Consider the following 24,641-nt stretch of genomic DNA (forward strand, 5'->3'; position numbering starts at 1 on the left):
AACGGAGGGCGGTGGCGGCAGCGGCTCAGTGCTTGGAAAAAAAATCTGCGCCACTATCTGTTTACTACTATGTGTTAAATCACAGCGTTTTTAACAGCCTGAAGCCCGTGAATTACCGTCCCTGCTGCTGCTCCAGTCTTTGAGAAGAGGGGGGGGGGGGGGAGTGGGCTCAGGCTGCCAGGTGAAACGGCGCACGGAGCACAGCCTCTTTTGCGCAAACCTGGATCATCACGTGCCTTTAGATGACTCAGATCATGCTAATAATGTAATTCTTTATGAACTATTGTTGACATTTTGATGACGTGTCTTTATTTTGCGTAAATATATTCTATGTCTGACTGTCGTTTAGTTGGTGTCAGTATTTGAAATAAAGACAGCAGGTAATGCAGGAAAACAGCTGCACTTTATGAGATCATAAATAAACAATCCATCATTTAGAAAAGAAATCAGCACAATGTTTTTATCTATTTCTTCAAACAAAAAACTTTAAATATATTGGTGCTGCTGTGTTAATGTTTCAGATCAATTTACATTTAATATTAGTTATTGATTTAATTATTTTTCTCAGCACCATTTGGTTCAGTTGGTCAAAATGTTTCTAGTTTAAATAAGGACTGACAGATTTTTTATTTCAGGCACTTTAAGCTTCTTTCTGCCTCAGTGTTTCTGTGTGGCAAAATAAAGTTAATATTTGTTGAAAATAGATTTATATATAGCATTTTTCTTTTGTTAATGTTAGAAGATACACAGTTTTTATAGATACTGATCTTATTTATAGTCACAGCGGCGAGTATAGGGGGGGGGCAAAACATTTTCTTTTGTCTTAGGGGGGGCTTTGGGAAAAATGATTGAGAAGCACTGCCCTGTCTCAGAACACTTACACGAGAACTGTTGGCAATTATTCTAGCAAATAGCATAGCAGCGAACTGAACTTCTGAATGTCATCTTTTTATTGAATGAAGAACAACGGAGAAATAACTTTGATAATTTTGTACTCCGAACTGTTTGAGAATGTTGTGTTAAACAGGGCAAACCATTTTTTGTTTTGTTGGTTCTACATGGCTGTGTCTCACATAAACACCTGGCTTCTGTGTCAACAGTTCAGGTGTGGTTTGGGAAATGAAACCAAAGAATCGCTGGAAGCCCTTTAGCCAGAAAAATATCGAGCTGTTGGAGAAAGCTTATCAGCTGAACAGCACGGAGCAGGGGGGGTGGACCAAACTAGAAACCAGCGTGGAGGTTAGTGGGAGCTAAGTTCAGCCACCCAGCAGTTCTCAGACTGCTTTTATGCTGCATCTGTTGTCCCATGAAGGCAGTTTAACGTGTTGTCTTTGGTTTGTGTACCAGGTGAACTTGAGCAGAGCCGGCATGATGATGCGTAAGCCGTATTCCTGTCCAATAAGGAGGACGTTCCAGCCCGGCATCTACATGGAGTTAAAGCAGTCGCTGCACCAGCGTAGCCTCAGAGCTCAGCTGCATTGGCTACAAGTAGACATGCGCACACCTGGACACGCATTGTTGTCAGAACTCCATTGACAATATAACCAAGGCCATGTGTGTCTGCAGGTGGACAACCAGCTTCCTGGAGCCATGTTCCCCATCGTGTTCCATCCGGTTCCTCCTCCAAAGTCTTTGGTTCAGGACTCAGGTTAAATGTTTAAAACCAGATTGGCACGAGGGTCGGACTGTTGTGGGGATGGGTGGATTGTCTTGATGCCGCATTCCCCCTAGACCTGATTCATGGGTCAAACTGCCACCTCGTTTTTTTCACACGGTGTGTTCTCACCGCAAATCTGCCTGTGGAAGAAGCTATTGATAACCTTTATGTTACAGGCTAGTTGCTACATCATGAATAATATAGAGAGTAACTTTGGTTTCTTTATGTTGGAGAGTTGTACAAAGGTGCCAACAAGTAGACCTGTGACGGTGTCGAATTTCTCATCACCCCAGTGATGAACCACCAGGGGGCGCGGTGTTGCGGTCAACCGCAGCCCCCCCCCCCCCCCCCCCCCCCCCAAAATCCCCCGGCGGCCGCATTAGAAATAAATACAATTACAACATACTATTCTTTATTAACAAATAATAGTAACAACTAACAACTACATATCTAACTTGTGAACTAACTATAGGTGTTGCAGATTGTGTGTGTGAGCGCGGAGCGTCTTGTGTAGGAATAGTAGGAAGCTGCGCACACGTGTGTTGGGGGGGGTGTTGATTCCTCTGCAGCAGACCGCTCTGGAGGTGCGCGCAAGTTTCACCTGTGCTCTCTGGTACAGACATCTTCTCAGAACATTATGTATTGCCCAGTAATAAACAGACTGCAGACACTGTCACCTTTCCGGTAGCCGTGAAGCCTGACTCTCATGAAGAACACGGGGCAGGTGGCTCCGCCTTTGTTTAGACAGACACGTAGCGTTACGCTGCAAAACTTAGTTCTGCCCCCCCCCCAACACAGCCCTACCAACAAGCATGCTGCCATGTTTGGGGTCCTGCTTCTCTCAGCGGTACTGCAGTCTCTGTGTGGCCCAGTGTGATTAGTTGCTATCCCAAATTACTCCATGGAAATAGAAAATGAATTAAAAAAATAATCAAGAAGAGGACCTATTTATTCTTGTCTTAATACAAACATGAAGAAACGTAATGAAGCTGAGGTCAGTGACATACAACGACGATGTTGGTTTTGGACATCACCTGCTCATTACATCATCAACCTGTCACCAGTTCTTATTTGGTTGAAGCAACACAAATATTCCCCCCCAACTTTGGAAAACTCCAGCTGCACGTCAACAATTTTGCAGCTCTTTGATATATTAGAGTTTCTGTGCTGCTCTCCGTTTACACCTCGCCATCCAGTCAAATCCCACCACAGGACCTCTCACTGCGTCTCTACATAGACTTAACTTTGAATCTTGATACTTCCAGTTGTGTTTCCTGGGAATCTTTAAGTCTGCGTCTGTGTCCACAGAGCCAAAGCCGTTCTTTGACGTTTCAGTCATCACCAGGTTCAACCAGCACAGCAAAGTCATGCAGTTCAAGTGAGTAAAGATCCTCTCTGAGAAAAAATTTTCCATCAGTGACACTCTGACCCTATCTGCCCCCTTTCCAGATATTTTATGGCTCTGGTTCAGGAGATGGCAGTGAAGCTGGATCAAGGTTTCCTGGGAGCCACCTTGGCTCTTTTCACACCAGCTGTTGACCCCCAAGCAGAAAGGCAAAAGGTGAAGCACGATGCTGAAACGCCACCCCTTTCTGGTGACAAACTCAGAGGTGACGACCATGTTTGTGTTCCAGAGCGGGCTGATCGAGGCAGATCTGCAGGGTCTGCAGGCTGAGCTCATGGAGGCCTCACTGTCTGAAACTTCAGGCCTCAGTTTCTTTGAGTATTTCCACATCTCACCCATTAAAGTAAGAGCCACCCCTCCCCATCAGCAGGTCTCAGTTATTCCAGTCTGGCTGTGGATGGTTTTAGTCTGGGTTGAAGGGGCTTCTCTCCGTCTCCTGGCCTCTGGCTGCAGGAGCTTCTGTGAGGCTTCCTCCTGCTCCCTCTCTGACTGGACCAGGGTCTGACTGACATCCAGTCTGCCTTGTTTTGTTCCCAGGTTTTGGTTCCAGGAGCTGTTGACATTTCACCTTTAATGTTGTATTTTCCTATAGAGTGCACCAGATTGTAAGGCCATCAATGAATGGTCCATTTTTGAACTTATGTCACATATAAGGCGCACCCAAATATAAGGTGCATTACGCGAGACGATAATCAGAGATGAGTCCTTCAGTTCAACTTTATTAACTGTGTTCAAAGTAATTCTAGAACTTGTTTATGACACGCTACACGTTAGAAACCTTACCCGTGTTAGCATATTCACAATACCTATAACTCCCAAAATGTGTTTGCCACACAACAAAAAAAACACTCTTAACGCTAAAACAATATTACTACGACGACGCTAACTCCCAACCTTGTTAGTAACACGTAAAAAGAACAGTTTGCCGTGTTACCGTATTTACAAAACCTTGATTGCAACTCATTAAAAAAATCAGACGGGTGTTTTGACAGAGCGCCATGTTCCTCTCAAATCGCCCCGGCATCAGTATACAAAACCAGAATGAATCCATACTTAAGGCACTCTAGATTATATGGTGCACTGTCGTTTTTAGAAAATAAAATCTGGTTTGTAAGTGCGCCTTATGGTGCGTAAAATACGGTAATCTGTAAAACAGTAGCTTCTCATAAGTGAATAAATACACACACATACACATGCAATAAAGATAAATGTGATTCTGTTAAGGAGCAGGAGTTTTCAGCTGAAGACCTCTGCAGGGGATGGTGTCTGAACTGTTCAATGATGTCCAGTTAAAAACGGATGCAGAGATTCTGGTTCTGACTGCTTCATGTTGTTCAGCTCCACCTCAGCCTGTCTCTGGACTCCAGCAGCAACAGTATGGATCAGGAAACTGCAGCTCTTCAGTCTTTGAACCTGCTGCTCAAGAGCATCGGCGCCACATTGACGGATGTGGATGACGTCATCTTCAAGTGAGGCTCACTGTATAGTAGACCTGTGCGGTGCAGCATGACGCCCTGTTGTCCTGGAGATGACCGTGTCTCGTTTCCATCAGACTGGCCTTCTTTGAGGTGAAGTACCAGTTCTACCGCAGAGAGGAGCTGATGAAGGAGGCAGCTAGACACTATGGCGAACAGGTAACACTTCAGCCCTCACCAGCCCCACAGCCCCTTTTTCAACTTCATTTCCTAAATGTGATCATCCTAAAATGGTTTTTAGTTTTTTTGAGCCTGTGGTGGGAAATATGGCTTTAGAAGAATAGATCCTTGATGTGATTACAAAGAATGAGCTAACAGTGTATCTTTAAGGACATGAAGCTGTCTTGTGGGTGTTGGTGTCAGACCAACATCAGCTTGTTTCACAGCCATGTAACTAGACAAACGTGATCTGCTGTTAGAGGACTGACACGACTTCTCTTAGTCTGCTCTTGCTGGGCTGGTGTTGAATTAGACTTTTCCAGTCGTGACTGAGAAATCCTTCAGTCTTCATAGTGTTTCTGCTCAAATCTTGTTGTGGCTGCAGTTCCTGAAGCAGATGTATGTTCTGGTCCTGGGTCTGGATGTTCTGGGAAATCCATTCGGGCTGATTCGAGGTCTGTCTGAAGGAGTGGAGGCTTTCTTCTACGAGCCGTTCCAGGTAAGGCAGCCAGTAACCAGCTTCTTTGGGATGATGCCGGTCCCCGCCTGTCTCTACCTTTAGAGCCGCTCTCACAGGAACAGGCGGATAACAAAGTATTTTGTGTCGGCCAGGGAGCTGTTCAGGGTCCGGAGGAGTTTGCTGAAGGTTTTGCAATTGGGGTCCGCAGCTTGTTGGGTCACACTGTTGGTGAGGAGCCAGAGCAAACAAACTGCTGTGCCATTAGAGGCGTCCATTCTTATGGTGTACCTGCCCCCTAGGTGGCGCTGCAGGAATGGTCTCCAAGATAACAGGCTCAATGGGTAAAGGCCTGGCAGCCATCACTATGGACAAAGAATTCCAACAGAAACGCAGAGAGGAGATGAACCGACAACCCAAAGACTTCTCAGACAGTCTGGCCAAAGGAGGGAAAGGGCTGCTGAAGGTTGGGATGGAATGGATTTGTCTGTGTTTTTATCAGATGTGACCCAATGTAACCTCTAACCACTTTTCTGTCTGTGCAGGGTGTGGTCGGGGGGGTGACAGGCATCGTCACAAAGCCTGTGGAAGGTTGGTGTCCGTTAAACGCCATTAGGGAATCACACTTGCCTCTGATCCAGTTTAGTTGATAAATAAAAGTAATATTTTTCTCTGCAAAAGACACAAGATCAAAATCTGGATGGTTGGTTGGAAGGGGACCTCAAACCAACGATTCACTACCAAATGTTAATGCACAGACCTCAGTCCATGTAAACATCAACAAAAACAAAAAAAGCCCCAACAAGTATTAGATAAGGATATTCAGAACAAGACAGAGAAGTGAATGTTTTTAACAGTGAAATGTAAGAAATACAGATCTGCTTACAAGCTTTTACTTTACTTTAGCTTTTCAAATTAGAACAATTAATCCCAGGAGAACCCCAATTCTTGAGAACCAGACACCTTTGATCCACATCCTTTATATTTTGTGGATGTGAAGCATGAGGGATGGGCTCTGATTATGAGCTGTGCTGTCATCCACAGTATTCTCCAGATCACAAATGTCAGAACAAAAGAGATGTCCTGTACTCAGTGGCTCCCTGTAGGACCCGTGTGGTATCCCTCTGACGGAAACCTTCCGTAGGCCTTTAAGATCTTCACGTTCTCCTCAAACACACAGTTCTGATCAGACACCCCTCTGAAACCCTACCCCCACCCTCCAACACTACTCTTTTTTTGTTGTTTTTAATAGAACAGATGTCTCACTTCCTGCAGACTCTAAGATAAAGGATCCCAGAGACACCAACACCTCATTTTCATTCAGATAATCCAGACAAGTATAACGAGATAATCCAGGGTCCATAGATTCATTAACCCAATAGTGGTTTTTGGTTTTCTACAGGAGCTAAGAAGGAGGGGGCAGCCGGATTTTTCAAGGGCATTGGTCGGGGTTTGGTGGGGATCGTTGCTCGCCCAACAGGTGGATTGGTGGATATGGCCAGCAGCACCTTCCAGGGCATCCAGAGGTATTTGCTTTAGCCTTTGGTTTGTTTTTGTGGCATTCTCAGTGTGATTCCTTTACTCACACCTGTTCTCCAGTAGTTCGAAGACCAAAGAACTATAGTGCTTTTCTTTGTTGTCCTTTTCTTGTCAACTCACTAATGTCCACTTTTTCTGCTTTTGTTTTATGTCTGGTGTTGTTGTTGCCGGAACATTTGTTGGTGGTTGTCTTTGTTTTTTGCTGTGAGTATTTTACATGAATCATGTTAAAACTGAGCTCCTCCTGACTGTCACACCGGTAAAAAACGTGCATCAGTAGACATTTTATGCACTTCCTCCTAAGTTGGTTCCTTATTTTAAGACATGAAGGCTTTACTTCTTCATACCTTTCATCCTCATTCAGATGACAGCTTGTTTCTGGGATTCCCTCCTTAAAAATGGGCAGCTGTCTGAACTGGCTGCTTCTGACAGTTGGGCCGTTGGTCTGCAGGCGTCAGTCTTTGGCTCACATGTAAAAGCAAAAACAGACAAACTTGGGCTGTGAGCATGTTCTGCTTTCCCTGCTCTTTGGATCTACGTTTACAGGACTCCCCTTGTGTGATTTGAGCATTGACTTTATAATATATTACTGGATGAATCACGTGAGATGTCACCCATAGAAAAGGTCTTGCTTCCAGTTCCAACCAAATGAAGTCAATTCAGTCGCCATTTTTCCACAAACTGTGCGTTGCTAAGTTGGAACCGGACGTCTTCAGTAAGCTGTGAGTAGTCCGACTGTACTTCTATGACAACCAATCTCTCCAATCAGGAGTAAGCCTGTTAGAAGGCCACACCCCTACCACTGAAAGAAGGCTTGTGAGAATCTGTCAATCAAACGCTTCGAATGTTTAACTGGAGGCCACCAACTTTGATTCAAGCATCGTATATCTGATTTAATACTTATTTCTGTTGTAAGGATAATGCCCTTCAGGGTGTGGAAGCAACCATCAAACATGCACTACGGAAAAAATATCATGAAAAAAATTATGATTAACAAGGACACATTAATAAAAGGTATCAACGCAAAAATACTTAATCTGACGGACATAATGACTGAGTAATAGCTGTTTATTTCTCAATAGAAGTCTATAGGATTTTAGCTTTTTGAAACCAGTACTTCCTATTTGGATCATGTGGGGGGAAGGGTTGCTCAGTCTGACTGTTCAGTCCAGTTCTCACATACTGTCAATGGTTTTTACCAAAACCCCTCCCCTTAGGTCATGCTCCACCTCCACGGGCATGGTTCGTCCTGCAGTGATCTGTAGTTCAGGCTCAGGTCATTATCAGTTGGATTCCCAATCAAAGTAGTACCGTAATTTCCGGACAATAGACCGCACCTGACTATAAGCTGCGCCCATTACATTTTTAAAGGATAAACCATTTTGTACATACATAAGCCGCACCTGTCTATAAGCCGCATGTGCCCACATTGAAACATGTGATGTAGAATGAGGATGTGTATGTGCTGAAACCACACACCGCGTGTATAAGAAACGGGGGGGGGGGGGTGGAGGGAGGGGAGAGAGGGGAGAGCTCGTGCAGCGCAAGAGGGAGGCTCTCACTCACTCTTGCGCTGTTCATGCTCCTTCCTGTTGCACACATAGCGTGATGACACACATACTCATGCTACAACTCCTATACAGTTAGTTCATTAGTTAGTAGTTAGTTGTTACTGTTATTTGTTAATAAAGAATAGTACGTTGTAATCTGTAGTTGTTACCATGACGTGTTACACCACAATAGTTCACTTCTTGTGAAAAATGATTTAAATGTAAAAAAAAACAAGATCAAAGTACTAATATTTGATTGAATATCCATTCCTGTTGTAAGAGACCATGCTATCAACGGGATAATGTCCTTCAGGGTGTGGAAACCTTCATCCAACCCAAGTGGAGCACGATCCATACCTCCGCGTTGTCCATTAATTCTGTGATGATGGACACCTCGTCGGGCATTACCCCTCACACATACTGGATAACAAATGTTTAACTTCTTATTCAATCATATCAAGATGCATCTAATGTACCGGCTTTTGACGTTTTCTTTGTTCAGTTAAAGAGAGAAACAGCAGTTCTTTATTTGAGAAGCTTCTGGACTTTTCATATTTGAGTTTCATGACTCATCTGAGTCCTGATTTCTAAGCACTGAGGATGGAGCTCAGCTTTAACGTGCCACATGTCAGGTTTGCATGTTGACTGTCGCAGCTGATGCTCGGTAAGTCATTGCATCAAGAACCATGAGATTCACTCAACATCTCCATTTTTGTCAAGTTTTTCATCCTTATAAGGTGCCTGTTGCCCCTCTCCTACTGCCATGTCACACCCCTGATCAAAGCTGCCTGATCTGTCATTATGTATGTTTGTTTTTGTTTTGTTTTGTTTTTTTTTGGGGGGGGGGGTCCTGTTCACTTAACCAAACCCTTTCATGTTGGTTAACATTGACAAATGGAATCATTGATGGAAAGCACGTTGACACTGAAGGTCAACATGTTTTCTAGAAAAAAAGTTTTGGTTTGTTATCTGCAAAAAATCTTAAAATGGCAAAGAATCATCTGTGAAAAACATCGTTGGAATATTCCAACAACAGCATTTGTCAGAACCAGGTGGCAAAAAGCTTTAAAATGTCATCTACAACAGTGGATCTTAAACTTTAGCGGGTTTACTGTCAAACAATAATTTCATAGACCGACCTGCACGAGGATTGAAAAATTAAGCCACACTGGATGATGGACTTCAGTCAGTCAGAACGGACTGCAGAGGAGCATCACTCCTTTCTCTGTTTGGGCCTTTTGGTCCTCCTGTAATCTTACCCTAACTGTTGCTATCACATGGGTCCATGGAGTGGGATTCAACACTAAAATCCAAAGACTTTTACATTTTTTGGGATCCAATCTCCCCAGAAGTGGCTGACTTCATCATCCTGTGGGTTTTTTTCAGGCCGAGTTTGACAAAAATCCATTTTTTGTTGATTAAACGAAACAAAAGAAGATCAAAGCCATTTGATGCTTCCTGGATTCTCCCAGAACCTTGCTAGAAACTGCAAGTTCAGAATCATTTGCACAATACTCAGATTGTCATTTGAAGCATATTACAATAATTTAAAAAAATCCTAATTAAAATGTATGAAAATTGTTTCACGGTGTGTAATTTAGGTTGGTGGTTACATGCATGAACAGGAACTCAAGTTTTCTCTGACCCTCAGTCTAGATGAAAATGATCTCTTTAGAAATAAAAAAAATGTTTGGTCACCTCATCATCCTTAAATCCTCAACCACCCAGCATTTACTAGTAACCTTCATCCTCCTCCTCCTCTTCTCATGGAGGCGGATCTTCTTGTCAGCTGACATTCAGTCTGTTCTGATAACCTGTTGAATGTTGCCGTTTCATGCTCTCACTGTAGAGGGCCCCTCAGGTGAGACTGCCACCTGGCTGAGGCTGCCTGCAGCATGGTATGCATCAGGGTTCAGGTCTGAACACGCTGTCTGCTGCCACTCAGTCATGTGACCCAAATCCAGCCAGTCACAATGTTTTCAGGTGAAAGTGAGCAACAACCATCTGCATCTGAAACCTCACTCTGTGTGCGTGTGTGTGGTCATCACAGAGCTGCCGAGGCAACAGAGGAGGTGACCAAACTTCGACCGCCGCGTCTGATCAAAGAGGACGGCATCATCCGGCCGTATGACCTGACAGAGTCTCAGGGTTTTGACCTCTTCCAGGTATGAGCCTATAGCCTTTTAAGTACTTTATCATGTTGATGTCACTTCAAGTGGGTGTGGTTCTTGTTCTCAATGCCAAATGACTAAATTTAAAAAAAAGAATTGAAGTACTTTAAAATGTAAGAAAAACTCTGCAAACTTCCTGTTTCTTATTGTTTTTCTTTTGTTTAATCATGAATTATTAACCCAAACCTTTAGACAATTGACAACATGAACTTGGAAATAAAAAAAGTATTGATTTTCTTATGGAAGAGCGAGATCAAAGGGAAGTTGCTCTGATATCTGAATGACATTTAACAGATCGTGCAGAACCCAGCAGGCTGTCGTGTCAGAGCTTTCTGATTGGGAACAGCTGACAGTGGGCGTAGTGGACCCACTGATGCTGACATGCACAGTCCATCACGTAACCACAGTCCGGCTGAAGAACGGGGCAAAAAGAGCTTCATGGAAGCCATCATGGTCAGACAGCTGCGTCCAAGTCGTACCTCATCAGGTGCAAAGGGAGGAGTGTCTTAAAGTCACCACTGGACTCAGAAGCAGGCCAGAGGTGTTCTCCCACCTTCCATCTCCGTATTTGTTGCCAACTTGGAAATATCCAATGTTGCTTCTCCATAAATGACCTCTGGAGGAAGAGCCTCCCAATGGCTTTGAGGTTGAAGAGAAGCGTTTGTAGAACCTCATGTTGTAAAACGTTTTCATAACTCGGAAGGGGGGGGACAGTCTCTGAGTCAGCGGCTTTAACTTAATTAAAGCTGAAATGTATGCTTTGTTAGGGGTGTGTTTCTGTGATTGGCAGGTTGTTGGACCCATAGGTAGACTCAGCAAAGGTTATCCCTTTACCTTCTTCTTCACAATAGGCTAATTTTAGCATTCGGGTGATTAGAGCATGTACCTGTCCCACTTCTGGCCTCATTTTCATGGGTACTGTCAAATATATATCCATGCAGCCCACACGCCTATAGTTCTTGAGTTATGAGTGACGCTCTTCATCTGGCAGAGGTTGTCTGGCTGTGCCAAACTCAGTCAAAATGCTTCATATTCATGTTTTTCCTGAGGCAACTGCTTTTCTGTAGTGAGTGCATGGCGTGGTTCTGACTTCCGTGGGAGGAGCCAGCCAGCCAGATTGCAGGCTGTGTCTGCTGCTGTTCCCTCCTTCTTACCTGTCTTTTCTTCCTGTCTTCCTGTCTTTTCCCGCTTCCTGTTTCATGCAGCATGAGGAGGACTGGACCTGCTCGGGTGACCACCTCTCCCCCTGAATGTGCTTAAGCAGCCTCTTCCTCTGAGCTTTCATACAAAAAACTGCAGATTGGATCTTTTCAGCTTCACCTGAAACCTTAGGTTTCTATGCATGCCAAAGTCTTTTTTATATTTCAGTGAAGAAAGTTTTTTCTAAAACTGGGCTTGGAATTCTCATCATATATAGCTAATGTATTTAAAGCAGCCAAGGGAGATGAGTCTGCAGTAGGTTTACCAATTATTTTTGTACAGACCTGTGATGTGGTACATATGCACTTCGACCTGTTAGCTGACTGTCGTTTCCTTCCTCAAATGTGTGACCTTTATCTTGAATGTTCAATAAACAGATTTATCGGGTTTTCTTATGAAATGGGTTTTCCTGTGCAGTCAGGTGGTGGTGGGGGGGTCGCTGAGGGGGGACGACCATCACCCTGACTGTAAATGACCTACACAGTCTGCAAAAAGATGCCATTGGCTGGCGCCGCTCCGTTATGTTTGTTCACGACCCGAAGAGACCCCCGTCAGGTTTTTACTTCAACATGAGCAACGGTGCAGGTGTCACATAATGAAAGGTCTATGGAAAATACCGGGCAAAGTTCTGGCATCCCAGTTCAGACATCAAGTCCACTTCAGGGTCACGCATCCACGGGAAAAAACAAAAACAAAAGATCTGCTGATCTGTGCAGGTTACCCATCAACCACTGCTCCAGCCTTTTTTACTGTCAAAACATGTCAAGTATGTGAAAAAAACACAATCGTGTCCGATAACAGAACAACCTACAAATCAGGCAATAATACAGACACTATGAACGTCATTGAACTAAGATGTAATAAGTTCTGCTGTCAGACAAACCTGTCTTCTACGCCTGACTTGGTTTGGTCCGGCCACCTTCATCTGCATAACTAACACATCTGCCAAAGTGTTTCAAAACATCAGGTCTTAGTCAGCTGCTGTAGATCCTATTGAGACTGTGACAAAGCAAAAAGATGGAAAAACAACTGAAGTCCTGCAAAACAAAACAGAAGTGATCCACCTCCAAGTGGGGCTGGGACGGTCTCTGAAGGTTCTGACGGGTGGGAGTGTGTTCATGTCTTTCAGCGCTCACAGATCACGCTGTTGGACGGAGAGTTGTTCCGAGAACACTGTCTGTATCCGGGACACTCCAAAACCAACATCATCGTCACCAACAGGTCCGCTCGAACCCGCAGCAGCACGCCGCCCAGTGTGTGCAGATGCTCACCGTTGGTGTCTTCTTGCCGTTTCTGTGTAGGAGAGTTCTGTGTGTGAAGGAGAGCGACTTCATGAGGCAGTTCCTGAAAGAGTGGGAATATTTATTTGAGAACTTCTATCGTCCTCCTGCTGTCACCGGATCAGAGCTGAAGATTTACTACAAGGTTGTGTCTGTTTCTCTCTGTGTCTGTCCGTCCGTCTTGTCCTGTCTGCAGGTATGCCTGTAAGAACTTTCTTTGCAGAGAGTTAAACAGAAGGGGGCGTGTGTGCGTTTTTCTTTCTAGTGTGATGATGTGCTATCATGTCCTTACCGGTTGTTCTCATTGTTTCCATTGTCTCGTGTTTTCAGGAACAGTCCAAGTTGAAACTTTCGAAGAAGGAAGATCAGGAGTGTGTGAAGACTCTGCATCTTAAAGATTCAAACGTTGCACAGGTAGAGTGTTAGTCCACACCAGGTGGCGAGGCTTTCACCTTTGGCTTTCACCAAGCTAACTTTTTTCATATAGAAATTCTTCGTTGTCTTTCTGCGGCTGCGCTACCGCATGTCATCCACCTCCATATATTCCTGTCCTCTGTATCCTCCTCACTCACACCATCCACCCTCATCTCCTCCATCCATGAAGCTCCTCTTTGGTCTTCCTCTTTCCTGGTAGCTCTAACCTCAGCATCCTTTCATCAACATCACCACGGTTCCTCCTCTTACATGTCCAAACATCTCTGCTTCCCTGCATTGATCTCCAGAACATCTACCATGAACTTTTCCTCATTCAATCCTGATACGTCCTGGTCTCTCTCAAAGAGAACCTCAACATCTTCATCTCTGTTACCTCCAGCTTTGGCTCCTGTCTCTGCATCAGAGTATCCAAACTAACAGCATGGCTGCTCTTCACCTTTCCTGTCATTCTTTGACACTATTGGGTCACACATCCCACCTTGAAGCCTTCTTCCACCTGTTCTAACCTACTTGCAGATGCCTCTTCACCTCTTTCCCGTTATCTGTTCTTCTGGACTGCTGACCTTAAGAACTTAAAGTCCTCCACCTTCTCCACCTCTGCTCCCTGTAACCTCACCATTCCTCTGGAGTTCCTCTCATTCACATCACATCTCATTCCTCTCCTTTCCAAAGCAAACCTAACCCTTGTTCTGTTGTTCTTGTTCTTGAGTTAATTGTTCTGCAGTGCAAGAACCTGCTGAAAACCAGTTTTTTACTGGAGTCAGGGCCGATTGTTTTTAATCTTTTTTTTTGATGAATGAATGAAAACCCCAACCTCTCTAGATGTTCCTCCACCTGCTCCCTGTTCTCACTATAGATCACAGTGTCATCTGCAAACAGCATGATCCACAGAGATTTCTGACTAAACTCACCTGTCAGTCTGTCCATCACTACAGAAACAAGGAGCTCACAGCTGATCCTTGGTGCATTCCCACCTCCACCTTCCACTTCTCTGCTTCACCTACAGAACATCTCACCATGTTCTTCTCTGCCACTCTTGATTTCTTCCTCCAAACTACAGTTCCTCTCTGTATCCTGTCAGACTTTCTCTAAATCTGCAGACACAGTGCAATTCAGTCTGGCTTCCACTCCTTTTTCCCATAATTCATTGTGACTCAGCAGTTTTATCCCTCTCTAGGTTCTCTGCACATCTCCTTTCTTCTTAAACATGGAACCAGAAGACTTCTACATTCCTCAACATCCTCCTACTTTCAAAGTTCTAATTCTGAGTCCTTCACTCCTGTATTTCCTTTTCTCTTTCTGTTTCCTCCTTTTTTCTTTCACCAGTAGCTGTTTCATTTCCATCCTTTAAGGTCTACAGCAGTGTTTTTCAACCAGTGTGCCTGTGCCGCGGGAGATGGTCAAGTGTGCCGTGGGAAATTTCCCTCATTAATCATTAACTGATCTAAAAACATTTTCCATCTCCAGGATATCAGCTCTTTGTTCATCCAAACAAACCCTGATAAAACACTTAGAAGTTAGGAATATAAAAGATCTTAAAATTACTTTTTCTTTGTGTTTATTTAATTCTATTAAAGAAATTTTGATAAGAATGCCGGTACCGCGATTTACCTGCAGCTATAACAGTTTGTGGAAAGTCCCGCCCCTTTAACTGTCTCCGCCAATAATTTTTGAAGGCTTACTCACATGTCATCAGTCTGACCAATCAGAAGGGGTTAAAGTCTTCACTTCCTTATTGTTAATTCTGCTGATAAAGTCACTCAGTTCCAACAAAAATACCAGCTAAAGCTCGTCTTTAGCGGTGTAGCTTTATACAGAATCTGGTATCAGACTGTGGAACAAGTGAACAAAACAATGAAGCTCAGAGACGCTAGTCTTTCTGCCCTTTTTCGGCAGTTTTCACACTACATCTCCCATGATGCATTGGCTTAAAGGGCCAGTGTCCCAGCGCACAATGAGTCGTCCTTGTGAAACGTCTTGAAACCACAACAAACAAACAGTTTCTAAATTTTCTAATTTAACTTTTATTTCATCTCTTAGAAAAAAACAGCCGCAACTTCCTGCTTTTTCTGCCAAAATTATCACAAAAATGCACGTGAGATTGCAGGGTGGGGGGTGAGGGGTGCTGTCGATCAATACAGATCATGAATCTACAGCACCAGCGTCGGTCATTGTTAACCTGGACCATGACAGCTTCAATGCAATAATAATAATAATAATAGAACAGTAAATATTGAAAACGTTTAGGTAGTTTCAGAAATAATTGATCTGGTCCAGTATTTTATAGGTTAATTGTACTTATGTGGCTACGCTGGGAAAGACTCTGCGTAGAGAGTGTGATTGTAGAGGATCCCCTCAATCTGCTTTGGACTTTGAGTTTTAACGGAGCCTAATTCTGTCAAAGTGACCTGCAGCTGTTAGCAGATGGACAGACGTCAAGATCAGTCAGGAGTCATATTCTGACTGTTTGTGCAGGAAGTAGATTTGTACTTGTGTGTTTGTGACACACGGGAGACATGAATTGTGCGGTTTGTTTACTATTTCCATCAACAGAAGCTGGTTGCAGCCATATGTGACGCTCAGGTGGACCAGCTGCAGCAGCGCATGGTGAGGCAGAAGTCCCAGCGGTTTCTCAGAGCCAGTACCAAGCGCTGAGGCCTCAGCCTGTTCTACACACAATATGTTCCTGTGCAGAGGGGCGGGGCTTACCCTTTCTGCACTTGTCCAATCATCTGATGAGTTGAGTTTACGTTCAAATGACTTACAACCCTGTCGTCATTTCGTCTTTCTTTTCTTTTTGGGGGGGGTGTAATAGGAAGACCTTTTACCAAAGCTTGAAAGTGTTTGTCATTGATTACATTTTTTAAAGAAGGAAAAGCCTTGAGATTATAGTTCGAACAACAATTGTTGTTTTTTTTATTCCATTTGCTCTGTCTGCTCAGTGAAGGGGAGGTGGGGGTGACTGGCCTTAAGGGCGGTCTTCATGGCTTTAAAGCCTGTTGCACTAAAGAATCTCAGGGGTAGCTGTTGCTTCCTATGCAGATCTTGGCTGTAATGCTTTTTCAGTTCAAGATTCAAAAAATGTCTTCCACACTGTCTTTAATGTATCAACCAGTGAAACTGAAATAAAAATGAGTTAAGAACAAAGAGTTTTTCTGTTTGCTGTTGTCAGAAATAGCTGCACTTTTTCTTCATGTTGAAGTTTGAAAACTAAAACCAGGTTTTCTTCCCAGGTCCCTTTTCACATTACTCTGAGTAAGCCGTTTTCTACACACTCGCGCTAACTCTGACCAAACAACCAAGACCTGCACTAATTTGCATCTGCTGTCTTTATTTGGACTCGCTGCAAATTCGCCGCTGGACCCCTGTCCAAGAATGTGTTCATAAGCTTGACCCAATCGATGCGTGTGGGAGGAGCTAATGTTTTTAGCCTTATGGAGACATGGAGCGGTGTCTATGTGTCTAGGTGTCTATGTTTATCACATTTACAATACACGGAAGACAGGAGCTCTACAAAACCATCATCAATCACGTCTCCATGTCTGGGTTCATGAGATCATTCAGAGACTCTCCCGGTACGGTATATAACGTAATAATAATGTGTGTGTATATATATAAGAAACGCCCCTCTCACCCTCCGCGGGTGGTTTCTCCTCCAAGCTGGGGTCTTCTACCAGAGGCCTGGGAGCTTGAGGGTCCTGCGCAGTATCTTAGCTGTTCCTAGCACTGCGCTTTTCTGGACTGGGAGGTCTGAGGTCTTCCCAGGTATCTGTTGTAGCCACTCCTCCAGCTTGGGGGTTACTGCCACAAGTGCTCCAATTACGACAGGCACCACTGTCACCTTCACTTTCCATGCTTTCTCCAGTTCTTCTCTGAGTCCCTGGTATTTCTCCAGTTTCTCATGTTCCTTCTTCCTGATGTTCCCATTGCTTGGCACTGCCACATCCACCACTACGGCTTTCCTCTGTTTTTTATCCACCACTACAATGTCTGGTTGGTTTGCCATTACCATCCTATCAGTCTGGATCTGGAAGTCCCACAGGATCTTTGCTCCCTCATTCTCTACCACCTTCGAAGGTGTTTCCCATTTTGACCTTGGGGTTTCTAGTCCATATTCTGCACACATGTTCCTCTATAGTACACATATATACATACATATATATATATATATATATATATATATATATATATATGTATATATATATATATATATGTATTTGTATTTATATATATATATGTGTTTATGTATATATATATATATGTGTTTATGTATATATATATATATGTGTATATATACACTTGTGTGTATGTATATATCCATGTGTGTATATGTATATATCCATATGCGTGTATATGTATATATCCATATGCGTGTATATGTATTTATCCATATGCGTGTATATGTATATATCCATATGCGTGTATATGTATATATCCATATGCGTGTATATGTATATATCCATATGCGTGTATATGTATATATCCATATGCGTGTATATGTATATATCCATATGCGTGTATATGTATATATCCATATGTTTGTATGTATATATATATATGTGTGTATATATATATATATATATATATATATATATATATATATATATATATATATATATATATATATATATATATATATATATATATATATGTATATATATATATATATATATATGTATATATATATATATATATATATATGTGTGTGTGTGTGTGTGTGTATATATGTGTATATATATATATATATGTGTGTATATATATGTGTATATATATATATATGTGTATATATATATATATGTGTATATATATATATATGTGTATATATATATATATGTGTATATATATATGTGTATATATATATATATGTGTATATATATATGTGTATATATATATATATGTGTATATATATATATGTGTATATATATATGTGTATATGTATGTATGTATACATATTTATATATATATATATATATATATATATATATATATATATATATATATATATATATATATATATATATATATATATATATACTGTAAATTCCGGACTATAAAGCGCACCCGATAACAAGCCGCACCCGCCCATTTTCACGTGTTTAACTACTTTTAAACATACATAAGCCGCGTCGTAGTAAAAGCCGCATGTATTAGATAACACGGTAAACCTGACAAATCACGTCCTGACTCCCAGCATAGGTAAGGTTCAATACCACACTGTGTGAGGAGTCAGCTTTGCCTCAGGCTCATGCATGTCAATACGACCACATCTGACAAACAGCATGGAGCTCTATTCTGTTCACAAGTTCCTCAGTTATGGTTTATTTATTTATTTTATTTTTTTTTAGTTTTTTTTACTTATTGACAATGTAGGTATCACACATAAAATTACAAACAGTAACCATATAATCAACATTATATCCCTCAGTTATAATGAGGAAATTTAAATCCGCGATCCCCCATTTCCCATGAGTCTTAGGGGCTAAAGGCGGGGCTAACGCCCGGCTCGCCACACTGTTGTACGTGTTTAAAAATGAGCAAGTAGCAGCACTGCATGGAGGGGTGAAAAGGAACAGCTCTCCTTCCGCTTGTGTCGCGGCAGCATTATGGTACTAACAGGGCTGGTTAAAAAAAAAAAAAAGTAAAATAAAGCAGCGGCGACTGAAAAGCGCGCGCCCCAGCGCGGCGCGTGCGTCAGAAGTTCCGCGGACGCCTCTGAGCTCCGCGCTCGCCCCGTGCGCTCCCCTTCCTATCTTTTCCGACACCTCTGGCCAGGGCGGCTACAGGGAGGAGGAAATCGTGTCTGTGCAGAGCAATCGGACTTAAAACTGTACGTTTTGTGGATGAGGGGCGGATGCGTTGTTACGTGATGGAGCCATCAGACTGCCATCGGCCCCGCAGCTCTATGTGAACGAGCAGCAGCCAGGAAAACATGTCTCCAGCTCATACGGAAGCTGTGAGATTTTCAATGCAAAATTCTGGTCAGTCCTCAGAAACCGTTAAAACGACCACGTGGATTTGTGTTTCCAGTCGTGTCCCGACAAAATAAAGGGTAATGTTATTCACACATGTGCTGTTCTCTCCGTCACGCAGCTGACCGGCTTTTCCAATCCCGTTGGTGATGGTGGATTTTTTCACGCTGCTTTTAACTTGAAAGCTGCATCATATTGTAGCGGCGATCACGTGCACGTTGGGTCTAACGGCACCAAAGGATTCTGGGATGTGGCCGGGCATGCGTGTTTCGTTTTTTGAACCATGACTGAAGTGTCTAAGACCCGAAGTGACATCCATGCTGTTTGGCTGCTTAGTTTGTTGAACACTGAGTGACAGTGTGCTCAGTGATGCCTCAGGCAATGGAGAGCAGAGGATACAGTGCTGGAGGACAGATCATCATGGGAGGACAAACCCCTGCATGGGATGTACCACCAAAACATAACTGAAGTGGCTGATATCAAGAAGTCCTACCAATGGCTGGAAAGGGCTGGCCTACAGGATAGCACTGAAGCGCTCATCCTGGCAGCTCAGGAACAAGCCCTGAGCACCAGAGCGATAGAGGCTCAATTCAATTAAATTCAATTTTATTTGTATAGCCCAAAATCACAACAACAGTCGTCTCGATGGGTTTCGAAGTAAAACATGAAATCAAAAGGATCACGAATACAAAGAGTTCAATAGAAAAATACTAAAATGAACTAACAAACTGACTAAGCTATACTGGCATCCCTGCCCTTAGACCCCCCTTCGCGGTAAGGAAAAACTCCCAAAAAAAACGGATTCCGGAAAAAACGAAGAAACCTCAGGGGTGCCCACATGAAGGAGGGATCCTCCCCCAGGACGGACAGGCGATTTACCAGAACTCTTAGAGAAGAATTAACTTATCTAAATCTACAACTACATATATAAAAGTCCAGCAGACGAGCTTCATCCAGCCGTGGTTGTGGGGACAGTCAAAGGCGCGAGTCGAGCCGGAGGCAGGAACCACAGCCAGGTGTAGGAGCAGGAGCAGAGACGAGGTACTCGGTCAGGCACAGAGCAGAGACGAGCCAGAGATGAGCCAGAGTCAGGATCCACAGCCAGGTGTAGGAGTAGGAGCAAAGGCGAGGTAAACGGTCAGGAACTGGAGCACGGATGAAACAACTGGAGTCTGGAAGCACTCCCACTCCCCAGGATGGGAGAGGAAAAGAGGGACAATACAAGAATCGCACTGCACCAAACAGAGGCATGGAGAACTAAATGATAAATTATGATCAAGAATAGGGGAGAGGAAGGGTAGAAGTAAAAAAGGAAAGAGGACAGAACCCCAGGCTCAGATTTACCACACCAGACAAGACCCAAGGTGTAGGCTGTGCAAAGAGGCGCCTGAAACAATCCAGCATATAACTGCAGGGTGTAAGATGCTGGCAGGAAAAGCATACATGGAGCGCCACAATCAAGTGGCTGGAATAATATACAGGAACATGTGTGCAGAATATGGACTGGAAACCCCATGGTCAATATGGGAAACACCTCCGAAGGTGGTAGAGAATGAGAGGGCAAAGATCCTGTGGAACTTCCAGATCCAGACTGATAGGATGGTAATGGCAAACCAAGTAGACATTGTAGTGGTGGACAAAAAGAACAGAGGAAAGCTGTTGTGGTGGATGTGGCAGTGCCAAGCAATGGGAACATCAGGAAGAAGGAACATGAGAAACTGGAGAAATACCAGGGACTCAGAGAAGAACTGGAGAAAGCCTGGAAAGTGAAGGTGACAGTGGTGCTTGTGATAATTGGAGCACTCGGGGCAGTAACCCCCAAGCTGGAGGAGTGGCTACAACAGATACCTGGAAAGACCTCAGACCTCTCAGTCCAGAAAAGCACAGTGCTAGGAACAGCTAAGATACTGTGCAGGACCCTCAAGGTCCCAGGCCTCTGGTCAGTGTTGCCAGATAGAGTCACAGTTTTCCAGCCCAAAAGTCATCTGAAAACCACCAGACTGAGCCAAAAACCGCCCAACGGAGGGGGGGAGGGGGGGGGGGGTGTTTGAGTTTGTGTATTATTGTGTAATATATATATATATATATATATGTATATATGTACACATCAGAAAAAATTAATAAATATATATATATCAAATGAGTAAAGTATTGAGTATTTATTCAGTGGACCGCCTTTTTCCATTAATTTTCTTAACCCGCTCTATCCTCCTCGCTATAACCTGCGTGGGGAGTTTTCATCTTTGTGCTGTGCTGGAGCGCCCCGACTATCGTGTCAACCTGCTGCTATGACGACCATATTTTGCGCTCTCTGTGTAGGACACACTGAGGAGCGCAGGGGAAAACAACTCTCAGCTGCAGAGGATGTGAACAGGTGAACAGGTAGAGAGGCGGGGGAGGGGCTTTGGCTTCAGACTCTGTCAGATATGGAAACCCCGGGCGTCAGATTAAGACACAGCTTTCACTGCGGAAGTTGAAGCAGAGACTTTCTCTGTGATGGTTTTATGAACTCAAACATGGAAACATGATTACCAAATAGAACTCTTCAAAATAATAAACTTGATCTCTCCACATTCTCTGTGTCTACCATGCATTGATATAAACAGACATCGCTCCATGCAGCGATCTGGGGGGTATTCTAGGAAGCATGTTTAAACTAGCCTGGGTTTAATCCTGAACTCTGGCTGAAATCCGCCTGAACTTGCTTACTCTGGGTATGTCGGTACCAAAAGACCGGATATGAGTTAGCATAATTACGCTCGACTTGGTAACCCTGGGTTAACGCACGTGCACAGCAGGTACATAAAGACATTCTCAATAGATCGCCGATTTCTGGAGTCACCATGGAGACGCGTGGAGAGAAAAAAAAAGCGCGACACTTGAGACGGAAGTAAGACAGAGTTTGAGATCTTTACGACGGCGTATAAAGATTATTCATCCATCAAAAAAGTAACACGGCTGCATCATCAAAAGAAAAGAGATTCTGCTTGGAGAAAAATAACAGACAAAGTAAACGCACAAATTTCTGATCTTGTTTCCATTTTCCTTGTGACACATGTATATATATATATGTATATATATATATATATATATATATATATATATATATATATATATATATATATATATATATATATATATATATATATAAACATTGCCAGGTTAATCAAAAACCTTTGGAGTTTAATAAATATTTCTATTTTTCAAAAATCACATTAGTCCGAATTGTCTTTTGGTTTTGCAGATGTTTGATAATGGTATATTACTGACTGCTTTCACTCAAAATTTCACTAATTAATATTTCAACGAATATGTCAAATAAATATTTTAGTAATTCCTCAATCGTTTTTATTTTATATGTTTTTTTCTTTTTCTATTGTTGAAATTGTTTTAAAAAAGGGAAATTAATCACTTATGAAAGTTGCATACTATTCTGCATGTCCCCTTAGGCAGCAGATGATTCCATTTGTGATGGAACCATCTAATCCGGGAGGATTACCGATAGCAATTACTCCCTCGCCTCGTCTTGCTGCCACGGCGCTCCCAAATTCAACAAAAGGCAGGGGGATCTGTGGAAGGGCGATGAAGACAATGCAGATTTGAGCAGATTCTTGACACCACCTACTACATCAGAGAAGATCTCTGCTTGACATCTATGGCTCCCACTCCTCCGGTAAAGCCCAGAACATCACCAGAGACAGCTTCCACCTAGGACATCACCTCTTTTCTCATGTTTTGGGTGGTGCCTTGAGGAACTGACTCTTTCTAAATAAAGTGAAGTGGGTTGAAAAGAAGGAAGGGAAAAAAAAGGGAGATGAAGAGGAAAAGAAAGAAAACTGGAGAATGAGGAAGGAGAGAAGTGGCAGTGGGAGGATGAGAAGAAAAGGGAGAGGACAAAGAGGAAGCACATTCTCACGGATGTATTAATGTGAATGAGGGTAAGGTCTTCTTCGTCGTTCACCCTTTTGACGGTGGCTTCTTTGTAGACCCCACTATTCAGCTTCACCTGAAAAACGGTGAGGACACAATCAGTCCTATTTCTTGTTCTTCAAACAATGACGAATTGACGTTTTAGTAAAACAACGTTGATGTTGCTCACCAGAACTCTGGAGCTCTGCCTAATAATGTGTGCACAGGTGATAATATTTCCCTGAGATGTTATAAGGAATCCTGTGCCGATGCAGCAGTTTACCCTCCTCCTGAAGAATGTGTGTCTAAAGAGAGACAGAGGGGACAGCTGATTTAAAGGGCATGCCATGCAATTCTTAAGCCTACATGCATATATATATGAGAATATATTACCATTGGCACACTGAAGAACGATTTTTGAAAATAAAAAGTTCGTTTTTTACGCAGCTCCATTTTTGCATATGTATGACAGCCCGCTCGTTTTCATGGATTGGGGGGGCTGGTACTCAGAGAACAGGTTTTAGAAGAATCCTCAGAAATGCTTGAATAGATCAATATACTGCTTTGGGGCTGTTTTTGGAGAAGAATTAACATGATATCACACTCAAAAAGTTGATTTTACACGATAAAGGCTCCATAAGGAGCTCATCTGTGTCTATGAAAGCACTAGTATATTTCTGTTAACACTACATCAGAGACCTAACATAAAGATCAATAATTTAAAATGAATTTAAAATTTTGATCAGGCCTTCATTCCGATTACTTTTGTCCAGGTAAACACAGCTGGCACCGACATGCCAACACTACTGCCAGTCTTTAGCTCAGTGAACAGAGGTTCAGGCACTTACCTCTGCAATCCCATTACGGTCACCACAGCTGGAATTGTGGCATCCACTATTTGTGGGATTACTTCCCTCATTCTAAATAGGGGGAGGTGGCTCCCTTGACTGGGCGGGGGGGGTATGACAACCTATGAGAGTAATGGAAACAAATCCATTTTCCTGTTGTTCAAAATGGATATCTATTATTACACATATTCATTGCACTTATTATTATCTTATTATATTACTATTGTAAATGCAAACAATGTTATACCATATCACGCTTTGCGTTGGACGGTTCAGGCTTCCACTGCGTTTGTTAAAAAGTGGTAACGCACACTTCGTCGGCCATTAACCTTTACTCTTACCATTGTCCGGGTGAAACGTTGCTCACCCCTGGGTGAGACATTAAATCTAGGTTCTGTTGTAAAACTATAACAAATGGGAGAGAAGACATACTTTTTTCTCTTCATTGTGTGCATTTCATGGGACACACGTATTATGGATATATATATATATATATATATATATATATATATATATATATATATATATATATATATATATATATATATATATATATATATATATACATATATAGATAGATAGATAGA

General features: G+C 42.8%; 1 protein-coding gene across 8 annotated transcripts in view; it reads left to right on the plus strand.

Moving 5' to 3' along the window:
• The window catches only part of vps13c (vacuolar protein sorting 13 homolog C), a 78,856-nt gene extending 62,381 nt beyond the window's left edge, over positions 1–16,475 (plus strand). For 4 of the 8 annotated variants that reach the window (XM_078944186.1, XM_078944188.1, XM_023952070.2 and 1 more), the window contains 18 exons: positions 1,101–1,239; positions 1,348–1,488; positions 1,567–1,648; positions 2,966–3,035; positions 3,107–3,218; positions 3,292–3,405; positions 4,401–4,531; positions 4,615–4,696; positions 5,082–5,195; positions 5,309–5,384; positions 5,456–5,619; positions 5,699–5,744; positions 6,556–6,679; positions 10,293–10,407; positions 12,743–12,834; positions 12,915–13,038; positions 13,224–13,307; positions 15,882–16,475. In XM_078944186.1, the coding sequence (XP_078800312.1) occupies positions 1,101–1,239; positions 1,348–1,488; positions 1,567–1,648; positions 2,966–3,035; positions 3,107–3,218; positions 3,292–3,405; positions 4,401–4,531; positions 4,615–4,696; positions 5,082–5,195; positions 5,309–5,384; positions 5,456–5,619; positions 5,699–5,744; positions 6,556–6,679; positions 10,293–10,407; positions 12,743–12,834; positions 12,915–13,038; positions 13,224–13,307; positions 15,882–15,983 (1,912 nt within the window). In that variant the 3' untranslated portion in view covers positions 15,984–16,475. Of the gene's footprint in view, positions 1–1,100; positions 1,240–1,347; positions 1,489–1,566; positions 1,775–2,965; positions 3,036–3,106; positions 3,219–3,291; positions 3,406–4,400; positions 4,532–4,614; positions 4,697–5,081; positions 5,196–5,308; positions 5,385–5,455; positions 5,620–5,698; positions 5,745–6,555; positions 6,680–10,292; positions 10,408–11,618; positions 12,001–12,742; positions 12,835–12,914; positions 13,039–13,223; positions 13,308–15,881 lie in introns of those variants that run through there. The other 4 variants (XM_078944189.1, XM_023952097.2, XM_078944190.1 and 1 more) reach the window with 3 other exon arrangements.
• Positions 16,476–24,641: the final 8,166 nt, after the last annotated feature.

This window comes from Oryzias latipes, chromosome 3 (assembly GCF_053564925.1).
Source record: "Oryzias latipes strain Hd-rR chromosome 3, Olatipes_Hd-rR_3.1".
NCBI lineage: Eukaryota > Metazoa > Chordata > Actinopteri > Beloniformes > Adrianichthyidae > Oryzias > Oryzias latipes.